This window comes from Coregonus lavaretus, assembly GCF_964263955.1.
Source record: "Coregonus lavaretus genome assembly, chromosome: 2".
Taxonomy (NCBI): Eukaryota; Metazoa; Chordata; class Actinopteri; order Salmoniformes; family Salmonidae; genus Coregonus; species Coregonus lavaretus.
In genome coordinates this window covers 83,917,049-83,936,462 of record NC_139989.1, presented here as the reverse complement: position 1 = coordinate 83,936,462, position 19,414 = coordinate 83,917,049, and the positions used below count along the sequence as shown (strand labels likewise).

General features: G+C 40.8%; 2 protein-coding genes across 2 annotated transcripts in view; both read right to left on the bottom strand.

Annotated features, from left to right (window-relative positions):
- LOC311142353 (NLR family CARD domain-containing protein 3-like) overlaps window positions 1-6,324 on the bottom strand; it is a 9,302-nt gene extending 2,978 nt beyond the window's left edge. Inside the window, exons 1-4 of the mRNA XM_084177988.1 lie at window positions 5,998-6,324; window positions 3,786-5,577; window positions 3,320-3,493; window positions 1,012-1,185 (exon numbers count right to left, since the gene is read on the bottom strand). Of these exons, the coding sequence (XP_084034114.1) occupies window positions 1,012-1,185; window positions 3,320-3,493; window positions 3,786-5,577; window positions 5,998-6,277 (2,420 nt within the window). The 5' untranslated portion in view covers window positions 6,278-6,324. The remainder of the gene's footprint in view (window positions 1-1,011; window positions 1,186-3,319; window positions 3,494-3,785; window positions 5,578-5,997) is intronic.
- Window positions 1-11,781, bottom strand: part of LOC311140929 (NACHT, LRR and PYD domains-containing protein 3-like) — a 157,886-nt gene extending 146,105 nt beyond the window's left edge. The window contains exons 1-2 of the mRNA XM_084176198.1: window positions 11,644-11,781; window positions 6,692-6,808 (exon numbers count right to left, since the gene is read on the bottom strand). Of these exons, the coding sequence (XP_084032324.1) occupies window positions 6,692-6,808; window positions 11,644-11,726 (200 nt within the window). The 5' untranslated portion in view covers window positions 11,727-11,781. The remainder of the gene's footprint in view (window positions 1-6,691; window positions 6,809-11,643) is intronic.
- Window positions 11,782-19,414: the final 7,633 nt, after the last annotated feature.

The following is a 19,414-nucleotide window of genomic DNA, read 5'->3' as shown; positions in this document are numbered from 1 at the left end:
TTCAACATTTAGTAATGAAAGCACTTGATGTATATAGTCCCACCATTTGAAGAAGTCATACGTATTCTAACTAATTCACTTATAGTGTATTAAAGTAGTCAAAAGTTTAGTTTTTGGTTGTAAACTCATTGGTTGCATTTGCAGTTTGTTTTGGTTGTGTTTTGGGTTATGTTTTGCCAGATAGTAACTGAATGGTGGATGATGACTGGAGTAATTTTCTGTCTAAGTGAGTAGATAACATGTTTCTAAACACTACTAAATTAATCCTGATGATGCCATGATGAAGAAAAATCATGAATGAATCATGAATAATAATGAGTGAGAAAGTTACAGAGGCTACAACAAAACATGCTAACCTCTCACCATTACCAATAACAGAGGGGGTATGATCCTTGTTCCTCTGTAACTTTCTCATTCACCATCATTCACGATTCATTAACGATTATTCATAATCATGGTAGCATCCACATGAATGTAGAAGTGTTCAGAAACATCTTCTATTCTTACTGACAATACAAGTGAAGTGATTCCAAAATGACAGGACATTATTCACCATTCAGTTTCTATTGGGAAAAACATCATCCAAAACACAACCAAGACAAACTGCAAATGTATTCAACACGTTTGTAGAATCACAAGCTTGATGTAATCACTGCAGGTAAGGAATATGGGACCAAATACTAAACTTATGAATACTTTAATATAATATAAGTGAATATGTCCAAATTATTACAACTTTTTCAAATGGGAGAACTAGATACATTAAGTGCTTTCATTTCTAAACAGTAACACAGATATGTATGAAATATCCTCAAATAAAAGGTGACATTCTGTACTGTTGCCTAATATGAAACATTCTACCTCAAATCCAAAATGATGGAGCATAGCACCAAATGTAAAACTGTAAGCTTCACTGTCCAAACACATATGGTGTGGACTATGTGTGCCTGGTAGACACATGTGGATCTGGTGAACAGTTATCACTTGTTGACCAACTACAGGAATACAGACCTCAGAGTCTCCAGTTTACAGTGGGGATTCCCCAGTCCAGCAGAGAGCAGCTTCACTCCTGAATCCTTTAGGTCATTGTTACTCAGGTCCAGCTCTCTCAGGTGTGAGGGGTTTGACTTCAGAGCTGAGACCAGAGAAGCACATCCTTCCTCTGTGACTAGACAGCGTGACAGCCTGCAAAGAGTCAAATCATATTAAAATCACACTGCTATTCTTTGGTGTGAAAATATATTCTTTCAACAATTTCAGATACATCAGTGTCCTGAAACCTGCCATATCTATTCATATATACATATGTATATATACAGTACCAGTCAAAAGTTTGGACACACCTACACATTCAAGAGTTTTTCTATATTTCTACTATTTTCTACAGTGTATAATAATAGTGAAGACATCAAAACTATGAAATAACACATATGGAATCATGTAGTAACCAAAAAAGTTTTAAATTAATCAAAATATATTTTATATTTGAGATTCTTCAAATAGCCACCCTTTGCCTTGATGACAGCTTTGCACACTCTTGGCATTCTCTCAACCTGCTTCATGAGGTAGTCACCTGGAATGCATTTCAATTAACAGGTGTGCCTTCTTTAAAGTTAATTTGTGGAATTTCTTTCCTTCTTAATGTGTTTGAGCCAATCAGTTGTGTTGTGACAAGATAGGGGGGTATACAGAAGATAGCCCTATTTGGTAAAAGACCAAGTCAATATTATGGCAAGAACAGCTCAAATAAGCAAAGAGAAATGACAGTCCATCATTACTTTAAGACATGACGGCCAGTCAATACGGAACATTTCAACAACTTTGAAAGATTCTTCAAGTGCAGTCGTAAAAAACATCAAGCGCTATGATGAAACTGGCTCTCATGAGGACCGCCACAGGAATGGAAGACCCAGAGTTACCTCTGCTGCAGAGGATAAGTTCATTAGAGTTACCAGCCTCAGAAATTGCAGCCCAAATAAATGCATCACAGAGTTCAAGTCACAGACACATCTCAACATCAACTGTTCGGAGGAGACTGTGTGAATCAGGCCTTCATGGTCGAATTGCCTCAAATAAATCACTACTAAAGGACACCAATAAGAAGAAGAGACTTGCTTGGGCCAACAAACACAGGCAATGGACATTAGACCTGTGGACATTTGTCCTTTGGTCTGGAGTCCAAATTGGAGATTTGTGGTTCCAACCGATGTGTCTTTGTGAGACGCGGTGTGGGTGAACGGATGATCTCTGCAAGTGTATTTCCCACCGTAAAGCATGGAGGAGGAGGTGTTATGGTGTGGGGGTGCTTTGCTGGTGACACTGTCTGTGATTTATTTAGAATTTAACCACACTTAACCAGCATGGCTACCACAGCATTCTGCAGCGATACGCCATCCCATCTGGTTTGCGCTTAGTGGGACTATCATTTGTTTTTCAACAGGACAATGACCCAACACACCTCCAGGCTGTGTAAGGGCTATTTTACCAAGAAGGAGAGTGATGGAGTGCTGCGTCAGATGACCTGGCCTCCACAATCCCCCGACCTCAACCCAATTGAGATGGTTTGGGATGAGTCGGACCGCAGAGTGAAGGAAAAGCAGCCAACAAGTTCTCAGCATATGTGGGAACTCCTTCAAGACTGTTGGAAAAGCATTCCAGGTGAAGCTGGTTGAGAGCATGCCAAGAGTGGGCAAAGCTGTCATCAAGGCAAAGGGTGGCTATTTGAAAAATGTCAAATATAAAATATATTTTCATTTGTTTAACACTTTGTTGGTTACTACATGATTTCATATGTGTTATTTCATAGTTTTAATGTCTTTACTATTATTTTACAATGTAAAAATTGTAAAAATAAAGAAAAACCCTTGAATGAGTAGGTGTGTCCAACTTTTGACTGGTACTGTCTATAAATTAATTAATGTATCATTATTAACAGTAGATAACATGTTTCTAAACACTACTAAATTAATATGTGTGTGTGTGTGTGTGTGTGTCCAGTGTGTGTGTGTTCAGTGTGTGTGTGTCTGTCCAGAGTGTGTGTGTATGTGTGTGTGTGTGTATGTGTGTGTGTGTCCAGTGTGTGTGTGTGTGTGTGTCCAGTGTGTGTGTGTGTGTCCAGTGTGTGTGTGTTCAGTGTGTGTGTGTCTGTCCAGAGTGTGTGTGTATGTGTGTGTGTGTCCAGTGTGTGTGTGTGTGTGTCCAGTGTGTGTGTGTGTGTCCAGTGTGTGTGTGTCCAGTGTGTGTGTGTCCAGTGTGTGTGTGTGTGTGTGTGTGTCAAGTGTGTGTGTGTGTGTTCATTGAGTGATACAGGAATACTGACCTCAGAGTCTCCAGTTTACAGTGGGGATTCCCCAGTCCAGCAGAGAGCAGCTTCACTCCTGAATCCGTCAGGTCATTGTTACTCAGATCCAGCTCTCTCAGGTGTGAGGGGTTTGACCTCAGAGCTGAGACCAGAGAATCACAGCCTTTCTTTGTGAGTCCACAGCCTGACAGCCTGACAGAGAGATCATCATGATTTCACAAACACACTGTTAATTTAACACCAGTAGTGTAGAAGGACAATGGCAGATGCATTTGGTTTATTCTCTTAAACAACATTTGATTCATCTTCCGTCTCCTAGAATTGCATGGTCATATTGTTATACTAATGTCAACACCAATGCACTGATTCAGTACGTTTTTCAATTTAATATTATACATTATATACATATTATAATACGTATATTTCTCTAAACTGAATATTTCTTCCTGATGATTAGTACTTAAATGTCATTTTATATACTCACAGAGCAGCTCTGGAGGCTTTGACCACTGGCAGCAGCCTCAGAAGACCTTCCTCTGATCTGGAGTATTTCTTCAGGTCAAACACATCCAGCTCCTTTTCTGAAGTCAGCAACACAAAGACCAGAGCTGACCACTGTGCAGGTGACAGTTCTTTTGCTGAGAGACTTCCTGATCTCATGTATCTTTGGATCTCCTCCACTAGAGAATGGTCATTCAGTTCATTCAGACAGTGGAACAGATTGATGCACCTCTCTGGAGAGGGATTCTCCCTGATCTTCTCCTTGATGTACTTGACTGTTTCTTCATGGCTCTGTGAGCTGCTTCTTGTCTTTGTCAGTAGACCTCGTAAGTGCTTCTGATTGGACTCCAGTGAGAGGCCCAGAAGGAAGCGGAGGAACAGGTCCAGGTTTCCTGTCTCACTTTGTAAGGCTTTCTCCACAGCACTCTTGTAGACGGTAACTTTATGCTTCTGTCTGATCCTCACAGAAAAGTTGCTGGACGTTGATTGAGGTTCGGCCATTAGATTCTCATTGTTGTTGAAGAATGAGAGGAACACATATACAGCAGCCAGAAACTCCTGAATGCTCAGATGCACGAAGCAGTACACCTTGTCCTGGTACAGCACACATTCCTCTTTAAAGATCTGTGTGCACAATCCTGAGTACACTGAGGCTTCATTGACATCAATGCCAGCCTCTTTCAGGTCTTCTTCATAGAAAATCAGATTGCCATTCACAAGCTGTTGAAAAGCCAGTTTTCCCAGTGACAGAATGCTCTCTTTATTCCAGTGTGGACCTGTCTCTTCTTTCCCAAGATATTTTTCATTCTTCTGTTCGGTATGAAACTCCACAAGGTGTGTGTACATCTCAGTCAGAGTCTTTGGCATCTCTTCTCTCTTATGTTTCAGCATGTGTTCAAGGACTATTGCAGAAATCCAACAGAAGATTGGAATGTGGCACATGATGTGGAGGCTCCTTGATGTCTTTATGTGTGAGATGATTCTGCTGGCCAGGTCCTCATCACTGAATCTCTTCCTGAAGTACTCCTCCTTCTGTGGGTCATTGAACCCTCGTACCTCTGTCACCTGGTGAACACACCCTGAAGGGATTTTATTGGCTGCTGCAGGTCGGGTAGTTATCCAGAGGAGAGCAGAGGGAAGCAGATTTCCCTTGATGAGATTTGTCAGCAGAACATCTACTGAGGTTGACTCTGTGACGTCACAGCAGATCTTGTTCTTCTGGAAGTCTAGGGGCAGTCGGCACTCATCCAGACCATCAAAGATGAACAGAACTTTGTACTTGTCGTAGTTGGAGATTCTTGATTCTTTGGTTTCGATTGAGAAGTGATTGAGAAGTTCAATGAAAGTCTGTTTTTCCTTTTTCATCAAATTCAGCTCCCGAAAAGGGAATGAAAATATAAATTGGACATCCTGATTTGCTTTTCCTTCAGCCCAGTCCAGAATGAACTTCTGCACAGAGACTGTTTTTCCAATGCCAGCGACTCCCTTTGTCAGCACAGTTCTGATAAGTTTGTCTTGTCCAGTTAAGGGTTTGAAGATGTCGTTACATTTGACTGCAGTCTCTGGTCTTGCTTGTTTCCTGGTTGTTGTCTCAATCTGTCTCAGCTCATGTTCATTATTGACCTCTCCTGTTCCACCCTCTGTGATGTAGAGCTCTGTGTAGATCTTATTGAGAAGTGTTGGGTTTCCTTGTTTAGCGATCCCCTCAAATACACATTGAAACTTCTTCATTAGATTAGATTTGAGTTCACGTTGGCAAATCACAGCAAGCTCATCTGAATGAAGAAATAACACAGAGGATATTAATATTACGTCTGTTTTAATGCCTACAGTTTTGTAAAACTGTGTTATAAAGTTTAAAATATAATAATTTATTCTCTTAACTGTCTGTATAAATCTGTAAATATTTTCATAATGCATTACACACTGGTGTGACTGATTATATAATTATTGGTATTCTCTCTCTCTCTCTCTCTCTCTCATTGATGGTATTATTATTGTTGTCTCTCCTCTGTCTCTCCTCTTCTCTGTCTAAATTAATTCAACTCACCCATCACAGCTATTTGATGAGGTCACTAAGTGTTGTCTTAAGGCTGCTACAATATCACTGAGTTACACAGCTACTTTAGCTGTACTTTAGCTACAGCTTTTAAATGTTCTAAAACAGCATTCAACATGAGGCAGACAGCTCTTACTTTTCTCCAGTGTGTCAGCAAGCTCCTTCTGGTTCATTTTCCTCAGGACGTGCAGTGTGATCTTCAGAGCCCCCTCTCTGGCACTGCTCTCCTGCTTCTCATCTTCAGCATCCACCACTTCCTTATCCTGCTTCTGACTCTCAAAGCCTTCTGGGAGTTCTGGACTAAGAATCCTCTTGAACATCTTCAGCTCATTCTTCACAAATGTCATAATATTCTCTTCAAGCAACTGAAATAAATCAAGTAAATAAGTTAAGCAAGAGACTAAATGCTTTCTCATTAACACATTAATGAATGATTGACAGATCAACTTTACTTGAGGTAAACAAAAACAAATGTACATAACAGGACCACATACACTGAATATGGAGGCCAGGTCTGTTTGATGACTCTGGGATAACTGACCACTGAGAATCTCTGACTCTGATCTCTCCTGTTGGTTTCTGTGGACAAAACATCAGATTACATCTCCTCATCCAGGGAGTACACACACACACACACACACACACACACACACACACACACAAACACACACAGAGAGGCAATGTAGTGTTGGTTTGACATTGTTTCAGGACTATGAAAATGGAAAAAAGGATTAGCCTATGGATTATGAAAACAACAAAAATGGGAGAGGAGAAATGACTAGAGACAGTGTTGTTTAACTCACTGACAATGACCCATGAGTTATTCTTACCTTTGTTCAGTAGAAAAGTCTCCCTCTCTAAACATTATAGGACGATCCATAGACCGGTCACTCTTCATGGACACACAGCTGGGTACAGGGGAGGCTGGTCTCTCCTGCTTGATTGGGCTTCAACACAACAGAGACAAACATTACATCTCTCATCTACTCTGAGCTCAGATGAGGAAACATAAGAAGAGTTTCATTCCAAAACGCTATATATCCATTTTCAGAAATGTTGGTAAATTAGCTTTTATTGTTTGAATAAATTATGAAAGAGATTGGTGTGTTCACTATCTAATCATGGTATGCGATTGTTCAATGACAGACATGTATTTATATAAAATCTATCACTTGATGGTTTCATTTCAGAGAGACAAATAATCATGTTTTTTTGCAAAATGCTATATATCTGCCTCACTCTCAAAGAAATAAGTAGTACTGCTAGGTTTTACACTGTCAAATGTGGCCGACCGGCTCAAACTTATGTAGCAAAATTTGAAATGGTGTTTTTTACATTGGACAAAAGTAGAGACTCAGCTGGAAAAAGGTATATCATACACTATAGATGAGGAACAATGGCAAAGTAATTCTGCTTTGAAAGATGATAAACTTGTAATGCTATAAATGGTTATGTTATGGTTGGAAGTGGTAGAATGAACTAGAAAATGTCATATTTTGAAATTCTGAGTAATTACTACTTTAGTAAGGATATACTTTATTCGGTACTACTGCAGTTACTAAATAATTCCAATAGATGGCAGCGTAAGACCATGAATTACATTTCAGAAGGTTAGTTTAGTTTTCTCCCTGGATACACCATCACTCCCCCTCACAGGAAAACTCCTGCACACACTTTTTACTGTCCCTTTCCACACTGCTAACGCAAGAGGAACGACTTAAAAAGCATTTAACAGATTACTGTGAAATAATATAATGATGAATCATGTTCATTATTAGCTATTTTTATGCTCATGTTTTGAAATTATACTTCATTACTATAACAATTATCAATAAGCCTGAACATAAATTGAGTCACCTCTGGTCGAGAAAAATGTATTTTCCTAGTACATTCATTGTCAGATTCATCAACCAGCAGCGAGCACTCTGCCTTCTAGCACAAGCGAGGGGCATGTTGAGGTACATTTGCTACCCGGGATGGTTGCATGATTTAATTTATTGGCGGGCTGGAAGACGCACTCTTGTCTTATCTATTCCGAGGTTATTTACTCGCAATATCAGATATTAAGATCATTTTTTATAATGCATGTATACTAGGGTTGAGGTTAGCGCATTGACTAGTGAATATTTACCAGGGGTTCAACACCTGCTATAGTCACTATTTAATTGCTCTTCCAAAAGCAACACGGGTCTAATACGAGATATATAGCTAACTAAAGTAATGAGTGACCATTTTAGATAATCATGGGACATATAGTCTTTGGTTGCATCCTATTTTATGTCAATCAATATTGCTGCTTGTAGCCTATAACTGATGCTTCGTGGTCTTATGCTGCCATCTATTGGAAATATTTAGCAATTCAAAGTAATTAATTCATGTACAGACATTGGTGAGGCAGCTGAGAATTAAGTGTATTTTTCTTGTTAATTCCTTAGATCAGTCTCAAACCTGCCCTACCTATCCCACGCCAATTGCTGCTTTCACATAGAGGTGACTAGGTCACCCAGTTCAAACCACATTTGAAAAATAAAACTAATGTGGCTTATTTATCAAGCGTTCTGCCTTGCAATAACACATATCATAAAATAACTAATAACAACGAAAAAACAGCAAAACGCTTGACAGGTGTTGATTAACAAAATAATCAAAATGTTATTTAGTACTATAATTCTATTTACTAAGATAATATTATTACTAAAATAGTTTCTAAAAGTGTTCTAGGCTACCCTACCCTAGAATTAGGGTTATGGTTAAGGCTAAAATAGGTTAAACATATGGTTAGAGTTTCTGTATAGCACTTTGTGATATCTGCTGATGTAAAAAGGGCTTTATAAATACATTTCATTGATTGTTAGGTTTAGGGTTTATATGGCAAAAAACAGTATTGTTTATAGCTCTCTTGCTCCTCCCTGTGGCCTTCTGAGGGTACTACATACCTCATCATGACACCTGCTAGGCTCATAATCTGAGGTAGCAACTGCATCCGATCTACAAATCAATGAGCTAGACCACCCGATTAGACAACAATCACCCCATTATAACCATTTGGTTTGCAACTCAGTGAACCTGCGCAGCATTCGCTCAATTTGATGCCTACAAACAAAGATGTCGATGCATATCAAATTACCCAGCAGCCATATAGAAACAACAAGTCGTCGAAAAAATGGTTATTTCTTAATTACAAAATGTGTTCTGGCTGTTTAAATCGGCCACATCTTGGAAAAGAGGACAGGGACATGCGTTTTGTTTAGATTGTACACTTTTTTCTTAAAAAAATATGGTTAACCATGATCAGAAAATGTTTAATGTTTAATGGCTATCCGCCAGCCATTGCCGGGATTACGGTTCACCACAACGTGTAATCAAGTGAACAGTGAGTGCGCTCACAAAGTAGCTATAACCTTGTTAATAATCAGTTACCTGAGGTAAACCTACAGGGTTAATGCTCACCAAGTAGCCGTTACCTTGTTAATAATAAGTTACCTGAGGTAAACCTACAGGGTTAACGCTCACCATGTAGCCGTAACCTTGTTAATAATAAGTTACCTGAGGTAAACCTACAGGGTTAATGCTCACCAAGTAGCCGTAACCTTGTTAATAATAAGTTACCTGAGGTAAACCTACAGGGTTAACGCTCACCAAGTAGCCATAACCTTGGTAATAATAAGTTACCTGAGGTAAACCTACAGGGATAACGCTCACCAAGTAGCCGTAACCTTGTTAATAATAAGTTACCTGAGGTAAACCTACAGGGTTAACGCTCACCAAGTAGCCATAACCTTGGTAATAATAAGTTACCTGAGGTAAACCTACAGGGATAATGCTCACCAAGTAGCTGTAACCTTGTTAATAATAAGTTACCTGAGGTAAACCTACAGGGTCAATGCTCACCAAGTAGCTGTAACCTTGGTAATAATAAGTTACCTGAGGTAAACCTACAGGGTTAACGCTCCCCAAGTAGCCGTAACCTTGTTAATAATAAGTTACCTGAGGTAAACCTACAGGGTTAACGCTCACCAAGTAGCCGTAACCTTGTTAATAATAAATTATCTGAGGTGAACCTACAGGGTTAACGCTCACCAAGTAGCAGTAACCTTGTTAATATCAGTTACCTGAGGTAAACCTGTAGGGTTAACGCAGGCAGGTCTCATTGATAACAATAGTGAAGCTGGCATTGTGATGCAGAACAATGGGCTGGGAATAGAACGTTCTGAAGGCGAGTCGGTGTCACGGAGCTCAATAGAACTAATAGGAGCTGGTAGGGTGAAAAATGCCCAAACATAAGGCTTGTTTTTTCGCAATTACTTCATAACCAGGGACAGAAGGTAAAATTATGAAATTGGGCTCCATGGCGGATGCAATTAACTAGTTTTATCAGAAATAAACGTTGTAAAAAATGTCACATGTGGCGCCCCGAAAATAATATTGAAAAGTTCAGTCCTTGGAGAACCGGACAGAGGGAGCGTAGGCCAGCATCCATGAACGAGAGAGGGAGAAGCCCTCCACGGTATTTAACAGGTGGAAAAAACAACCAGGGAGCTTATTCAGTCCACAAGAAATGCAGGCAGCCGGTGATGATGTAGTGGTAGCTAGGATAACTAGGATGCTGCCTTTAGAGTAGCTAGCTTAGCTAGCTGTACCGACTAGCTTGGCTAGCTAGCAGGTCGTTCGTCTGTCCCTCGAGGATGATGACGAATCCGGTGAACCACACAATAAAGAAGAATAGCGAGTGAAAATGATCTGGCTACATTCATACTGTCACTGACCATTACGCAAAAAAGCAAATTAAACGATAAACTTCGGTGTCTCAACACTGTAACGAACTCTGTCGTTATTCCCCAACATCACCTCAGCCCACTCTGCGAGTAACTGGACAATATGCTTGGCGACAAACCGTACGTGGACACGGACAGTTCTGTACGGGGACGCGGACAGTTCCAGAACGCAGACATGAGCAGAGCCACACAATAAACTAAAAGCAGTCTTTAAAGTCGGGTACATATTCTTTTTTTATTATGTCAAACAAACAAAAAAATAGTTTTTTTAAAACAAGATTTTGAGATCTGGGCACGTATCCAAAAAGCATCTCAGAGTAGAAAAATTGGTCCTCTCTCTCCCCAGACAGACTCATTTAATACTGGGTCGTTACATTATTTTGAGATCTGGGCCCATATCCAAAAGGCGTCTCAGAGTAGAAAATGTGTCGTATAAGTGCTGAGAATAAAGCCGTTTTTGTCCTACTCTTATGGGTAAAAATTTAAGCTATGCATGAAGCCTCTTTATTCATAAGTGTCCCACCTATTTGGCAGATATTTAGGACACCTCATGAGCTGTACTAACCAGTTAAGAGGTACCAGCAGGTGTCTTGATAATAGAAACATGCAGCGAGTCAGTGGTTTCTGTGCAACATGTAGTTGCTTTGGAGCAGTGGTGACCTGTTATTCAGGGCAGAGCCCCACCTGTTTAGCAGATGCTCTTACCCAGAGTGATTTACAGTAAGTGCATTCATCTTAAGATAGCTAGGTGAGACAACCAGATAATACAGTCAAATATACAGGATACGAACATTCCATTTCAGCAAAACAATGGATATATTGCGTTTTGCAATAAAAATAATAATTATTATATACATCTAAAATCTATTAATTAAACATCTGAGAACAGTAATATTGAAGGTACCCATAAGCAACCATTTCTGATTAAAAAACACATGTGAAACATTTTGGAAATAGCATTTAGGAAATAAACTCTTAATAATTCTTAAACAAAATTGTCATCTCACCTCTTAGCTTTGGTGTCATGTTCCCCAGAGAGACTCATTTTAGAGGCAGGGCCCCCCTCCTCTCTCTCCCCAGAGAGACTCATTTTAGAGGCAGGGACCCCCTCCTCTCTCTCCCCAGAGAGACTAATTTTAGAGGCAGGGCCCCCCTCCTCTCTCTCCCCAGAGAGACTCATTTTAGAGGCATGGACCCCCTCCTCTCTCTCCCCAGAGAGACTCATTTTAGAGGCAGGGCCCCCCTCCTCTCTCTCCCCAGAGAGACTCATTTTAGAGGCAGGGCCCCCCTCCTCTCTCTCCCCAGAGAGACTCATTTTAGACCACTGACCCCTAAACAGAGATCCAACATGTTGGTTGTAGTTAACACAGTAATTATTGAATGTGAATTGTTATCATTTATTAATTATCTCTTACAAAACATTTACTAACAGACATATCGAAACAGTCAGGCGATTTAATGCAATCACATGAATATGTAGTTGTGACATCTCTTCACCATGGTAACTGTCAATAATAATAATAAGTCACTGTTTGTTAAGGTAGTTATAGACAGTGCAGCAACACAAGGCCATGTCTCACACTTATTTGTATTCATTAAAAGTCAGCCATTTATTATCTTTAAATCTGTTCTTTTCTAAACGTATCTGAGAATGTAGACATAAGGGCTAAAACAGGCTTGATTGATCTGGGGGGGATCAGTGATCTATACAGAAAGGTTTTTTGCAACAATTAAGAGATTTTATATTTTTTAAAGTAGGCTAGGTTATAATGTATAACAGTAATTTTTTGTGTAAAGCAGATCAAGGTCTATACCTCAGCCAGTGGTGACCCGTCATTCAGGGCAGGTGGCCTTTCCTGTTTTGCATGTTATTGTGGCATTAATACATGTCACATATCAGTTTGCTAACAATGTAAAAAATATATATATATAGCATTGAGTTAATAAAGCAGCATACAAATATGGTCTCTTTTTTGTTTTCTTGAGTAAGGCAGCTCCAAAATGCAGGTGTTTCAGCCTAGCTCAGTGCTTTCTGTGGTGGTGGGGCAAGCCAGAAGAAAATACAGAGCGCTGCGCCGTGAATGGCTCAGTGTTCTGTCACTCATGGGGACACTACGTCACTGCCAAGTCTAAGGGTAGAGCTAGAAAAGTCAAGCCCCTTGGGTGCTGCCACAGAGTTACATTAGAAGTGCCCATCCAAGAAGGTCATTGGCCAACAGATAAAATGACGTCAAATCACATTATATCTACAGTAGCTTTGATTGGACTGATCAGGTCAACATCATACTTTCAAAATCTTAGCCAGCAGTCATCATCATGAATCAGGTCGACAATCTACAGGCAAATCCTTTTTAATCCTTGTCATATGAAGAGAAATAATGAAGAGAAATGATAGGACAGCTGTTGGGACTCTGCTGTTGGGACTCTGCGGTTGGGACTCTTCTGTTGGGACTCTGCTGTTGGGACTCTGCTTTATGTAGGCCCTAACAGTTTGTGGGCACCGTTTCTCACCGTTATAGTGCAATGAATGTATTGTTTAGTGTTGTGTTGTGGAGTGGCTTTGCTGGCATGCATCCCCCTTTATTTATGTTTTGCCCCACCAAGATTGACATGCTAAAATCACCACTGACCTCAGCTATAGCCTAGATGACCAGCCTAAACCTGTTCAGATCAGTTCCCATAACGTTATAACAGTAACAGTAGCAGGAGCCTAGTCCTGATACAGATGGAGGTCTATACCTCAGCTATAGCCTACATATCCTAGATGACCAGCCTAAACCTGTTCGGATCAGTTCCCATAACGTTATAGACCTAACAGTAGCAGGACAGAGCTTGTAGCCTAGGCATGGTATTTTACACACCATTTCAAATGGAGACCATCAGGTTGGTCAGCATGATAAGTGATCATAGCTCAAACCTACTCTGACTATTGAATGTCTGACGTCAACCTTTTTTTTTTTTTTTTCTTTAGTCATTTAGCAGACGCTCTTATCCAGAGCGACTTACAGGAGCAATTAGGGTTAAGTGCCTTGCTCAAGGGCACATCGACAGATTTTTCACCTAGTCGGCTCGGGGATTAGAACCAGCGACCTTTCGGTTACTGGCACAACGCTCTTAACCACTAAGCTACCTGCCGCCCCAGTAATAGTCTGTAGTTTAGCCTAGACCTACGAGGGTCTGCCCGTCTTTCCTACATATCAACACATTTATCCGACTTCTAATGTTACCGAGAAATACGTGCCACAGTTTCAACAGCCATTGTGTAACTGCGTAGGCTACACACTTACTTTCACGTTCATATGAGGAAATCACATAACTTCTGACAGTCGCTGGTGCAGCCGCCTGTTCTCTTGCAGATGAAGTAGCTTTTATAGGCGACTCATTCAACCAGCCTAAACAACAGGAAATAAAAGATGTCAAATGGTCAAAAGTCAATCCTGATATAGCCATGTACATCAAAGAGAGGTGTATTGCTACAGATGTAGAATCTTAATTTTAGCCAGTTTGCTACAGCAGGAAAATATTCCTGCAGCAACAGGACATTTGAATTATTATGTGAATGGCCGGCAGGGATGTAGCTCAGTTGGTAGAACATGGCATTTGCAACGCCAGGGTTGTGGGTTCGATTCCAGTATAAAAAATAAAAATGGATGTAAGTCGTTCTGGATAAGAGCGTCTGCTAAATGACTAAAATGTAAAAAATCACCATGTAGAATTATGTGTACAGATGTAGGATCTTAATTTGATCACCCCCCTCTGCAGAATAACTTTCCCTCAACGCAGTAAATGTAAAACTTGTAGTGTTTTTGAGGATTTAAAAGGCTTCTGAAGTTTGTAATTTCCACTTAGAAATGGCAGACTTGAGTTTCCCTTACTAAAAATGTATCAACCGATACAAAAATGTCCATTAATTATAAATCACTTTTCCTGTTGCTGTATGAATATTTTCCTGCTGTAGCAAACTGGCTCAAATTAAGATCCTACATATGTACATGCAAATGTACTTAGGCGAATAAAGGTGATTCTGATTCTGCAAAGGTTGAGTCTCTAGATTCCCTTGTTGCTCTGGGGAAATAATGAAATGGAAATCATGGGCGATTTAAACTGGGACTGGTTATCTCCAAACTTTGAGACCATGTCATTTGTTATATTTCACCCAATTGATAAAGGAAGCTAGAAGGCTGAACCCAGAAGACAACTCTAAATAAACACTAACTGATATTATCCTAAAATCCTTTCACTCATATTGTTGTGTCTCTTTGTTCAACGGACGTCGGGTAGCCTGTGATATTAATATTGTAGCAAACAGTGGGACAGGGCAGTGAACCCAGGTCGCTGGCCAAAACTAGGTTAACCCTATTGCTGCGATGGGAAATGTAACCTGTCTCACACTGCCCCCTATAAAAGCAAGTCTCGTGCTTCGACTACTCAGACCCCTCACACATCCGGGCCGTGCAATCTGATGGCCTCACAGACACCATACTACTTCTGACACCAATGTAGCAAACAGCGGGGCAGGGAAGTGAACCCAGGTTGCACTTGTAAAAAGGCAAACAACCTACGCATCGCGCCATTGGCGCCAATTGGGTTACTTGGTTGGAATTGCATCATAGTACATGGGAATAATGATGCATTTTATTTAGTAAAGTGGTTTCTTGCATCAAACACAACAACATTTTCAGTCACCTCCTCCTTGTGTGAAGGACAAGTAGATAAACAGGTTAATGTCAAGCTCTGCATGTTTTTTGGAATGTCTCATGGAATGTAGGCTTACGTTGAACACCACACATTGGCTGCTACTGTAGGCTGAATGATAGAACAGCTATTTCCATGTTAAATGTTATTGGAGGCCTTTTTTACATTATGATCAAATAGCCTACTTGGTCTCTGTTAAAACTGTAACTTAAAGTGGGTACAGCCTCAGTGTTCACAGTAAACTCACGCCGGAAGTTGCACATATCGCTACACTATAGTAGAACTATGATACAATTACATTTATCATAGGAAATGTGAAATGTAGAACTATGACGAATGAATATTGATGTATTGAATTCACAGGAGGTTGGTGGCACCTTGATTGGGGAGGACGGGCTTGTGGTAATGGCTGGAGCGGAATAGGTGGAATGGTATCATTAATATGAGCCGTCCTCCCCTCAGCAACCTCCACTGATTGAATTTGACTTGCCCACGTCCAGTTAGCGCCATTTTGTATGATTAAACTGTCAAGTCATTATATATTTTCCATTCTGAGAGCACCTTCCTGATGACTGGCACTCTGTACATTCCTATGGATGAGGCCTGAGCTGGAATGTGAAGATAACTGAAGCTAGCTAACTTTAGAAAACCAGTATATCTAGCTAGCATCATAGTACACCCCTCAGGCTAAGTTCAGGTTACAGCATCAGGCAGACATCAACAGCCGAGTTGTAGGCTACAACCTGGGTCGTATTCAATAGTTTACACAGAAGCCAACAGTTTTGCAACAATGCATAAACAGTTTACTCCAAACGCTGTACAACGTGACCTAAACGGTTTCTGTTGCCAAACGTTTTGCTACGGTGGGCACTAATGAACACACACAACCTGTTTTGAGGAAGTGTAAGTTGTTGTTAGTCTTTCCACAGTATTTATTTGTCTCTCTTTCACACAACATACCTTCCTGAGTGAAAAGAGTTAACAGTAGATTAGAAAGAGAAAATGTTGTTGCTTGTTGTGTTTTAAGCCTGTTTTGAGAAGACAAGTCTATAGACCTATGATACAGTACACTCTTAGAAAAAAGAGTTCCAAAAGGGTCCTCTGGCTGTCCCCATAGGAGAACGCTTTTGGGTTCCATGTAGAACCCTTCTGCCTTCCATGTAGAACCCTCTGAGGAAAGGATTCTACATGGAACCCAAAAGGGTTCTACCTAGGACCAAAAAGGGTTCTACAAAGGGTTCTCCTATGGGGACAGCCAAATAACCCTTTTAGATTCTAGATAGTGTAGGAGCGATCACCCTGGGGCACACAGATGGAAACAGAACGAATTCACCCCACGCATCTAATTTATATCCAAAACATGTTAAGGAGAGTAGGCCTATTATAACACTGTCCACAAAACATATCATCAACTATATTAATACACATAACTATATCATCAACGATATGAATACACAACAATATAATGAACTATATCAATACACATAACAATATCATCAACTATATTAATACACATAACAATATCATCAACTATATGAATACACATAACAATATCATCAACTATATTAATACACATAACAATATCATCAACTATATGAATACACATAACAATATCATCAACTATATTAATACACATAACAATATCATCAACTATATTAATACACATAACAATATCATCAACTATATGAATACACATAACAATATCATAAACTATTTGAATTCACATAACAATATCATCAACTATATTAATATCATAACAATCGTCGTCTTACCTTTTATATGTCTCTCAATAGAAGTAGAGTCTGGAATGATCATTCGGTGGTGGAAAGTTCCTTTAGTTTGTTCTGCTCATTTCCATATCAGGTTCTACCTGTTCTCTCTCCCACTCCCTGTCTCTTTATAGCTCTTACAATGTGCCTTGGCATACATTCTACAAGTGTCTGGAACTCCAAATGTAGTTCTGATTTAGTGTTCCAAATGAAAACAATTTGATTAAACTGGTTAATATGGTTAAAATACATTAAGACTGAGTAATGCTGTGATTGTTTTTATTATTTTGTATTGAAATGTTTGACTTTATTTTCCCTATGTCCTTTCAATATAGGAACAATTTGTGAAATGACAGCCTTCTGTAAATATGGACAAAAGTCTATGGATTCATTTGATGGTATGTGTCTTGCAACATTATGTAAAATGACAGGTTGAGAAACACTGCATCTTCCTAGGTGCATATGTGAGAAGGAACGCAAACTGTCTCCCTATGTGTGCCATCCCTAAACATCAAGTGTTTGTGGTTCATTAAAATGTTTATTGTCAAGGTTGAAAAAAAAGAAAAAAAAGAGAAAAGTGTCTGGAACTCTATTGGAGGGATGTGACATCATTCTTCCACAAGAAATTCCATAATTTAGTGTTTTGTTGATGGTTGTCTTCAATTGGGTTGAGACCTGGTGACTGAGACGGCCATGGCATATTGTGAAACATCAGCAAGTTCAGCAGTCTTCATCACTGAAGCTCCTGCCAAACGTGCCCCAACAATCACCAATCGATAAGCTCTTCCCGAGCAGGGTCGCAGTCTCTCTTCGTTGCAGCTCCTCTCTCCCCAGGGGTAACAGCTCCTCTCTCCCCAGGGGTAGCAGCTCCTCTCTCCCCAGGGGTAGCAGCTCCTCTCTCCCCAGGGGTAACAGCTCCTCTCTCCCCAGGAGTAGCAGCTCCTCTCTCCCCAGGGGTAGCAGCTCCTCTCTCCCCAGGGGTAACAGCTCCTCTCTCCCCAGGGGTAGCAGCTCCTCTCTCCCCAGGGGTAGCAACTCCTCTCTCCCCAGGGGTATCAGCTCCTCTCTCCCCAGGGGTAGCAACTCCTCTCTCCCCAGGGGTAGCAGCTCCTCTCTCCCCAGGATATCAGCTCCTCTCTCCCCAGGGGTAGCAGCTCCTCTCTCCCCAGGGGTATCAGCTCCTCTCTCCCCAGGGGTAACAGCTCCTCTCTCCCCAGGGGTATCAGCTCCTCTCACCCCAGGGGTATCAGCTCCTCTCTCCCCACAGGGGTATCAGCTCCTCTCTCCCCAGGGGTATCAGCTCCTCTCTCCCCAGGGGTATCAGCTCCTCTCTCCCCAGGAGTAACAGCTCCTCTCTCCCCAGGGGTATCAGCTCCTCTCTCCCCAGGGGTAGCAGCTCCTCTCTCCCCTAGGATTTGAAGACATCGGTGGCTTAGCCCATAGCAGTAGGGGGGTCCGGGAAGGAATTTCAACAGCCAAATCCATGAATACATCTACAGTGTATTGCCAAAAACCACTCAACATATTCAAATATAGACTCTGACCTGTCCAATGAGCCAAACTGATTAAAGAATCCCACAGTACCTTAACACTCTCTCTCTCTCTCTCTCTCTCTCTCTCTCTCTCTCTCTCTCTCTCTCTCTCTCTCTCTCTCTCTCTCTCTCTCTCTCTCTCTCTCTCTCTCTCTCTCTCTCTCTCTCTCTCTCTCATGAGATATTTTTGTCAGATGTTACTATGGTATACGGAAGTATAATTACAAGCATTCCATAATTGTCAAAGGCTTTTATTGACAATTACATTAAGTTTTTTTTTCAAGACCTCTGCAATCCGCCCTGGCATGCTGTCAATTAACTTCTGGGCCACATCCTGACTGATGGCAGCTTATTCTTGCATAATCAATGCTTGGAGTTTGTCAGAATTTGTGGGTTTTTGTTTGTCCACCCGCCTCTTGAGGATTGACCACAAGTTCTCAATGGGATTAAGGTCTGGGGAGTTTCCTGGCCATGGACCCAAAATGTCGATATTTTGTTCCTCGAGTCACTTAGTTATCACTTTTGCCTTATGGCAAGGTGCTCCATCATGCTGGAAAAGGCATTGTTCATCACCAAACTGTTCTTGGATGGTTGGGAGAAGTTGCTGTCGGAGGATGTGTTGGTACCATTCTATATTCATGGCTGTGTTCTTAGGCAAAATTGTGAGTGAGCCCACTCCCTTGGCTGAGAAGCAACCCCACACATGAATAGTCTCAGGATGCTTTACTGTTGGCATGACACAGGACTGATGGTAGCGCTCACCTTGTCTTCTCCGAACAAGC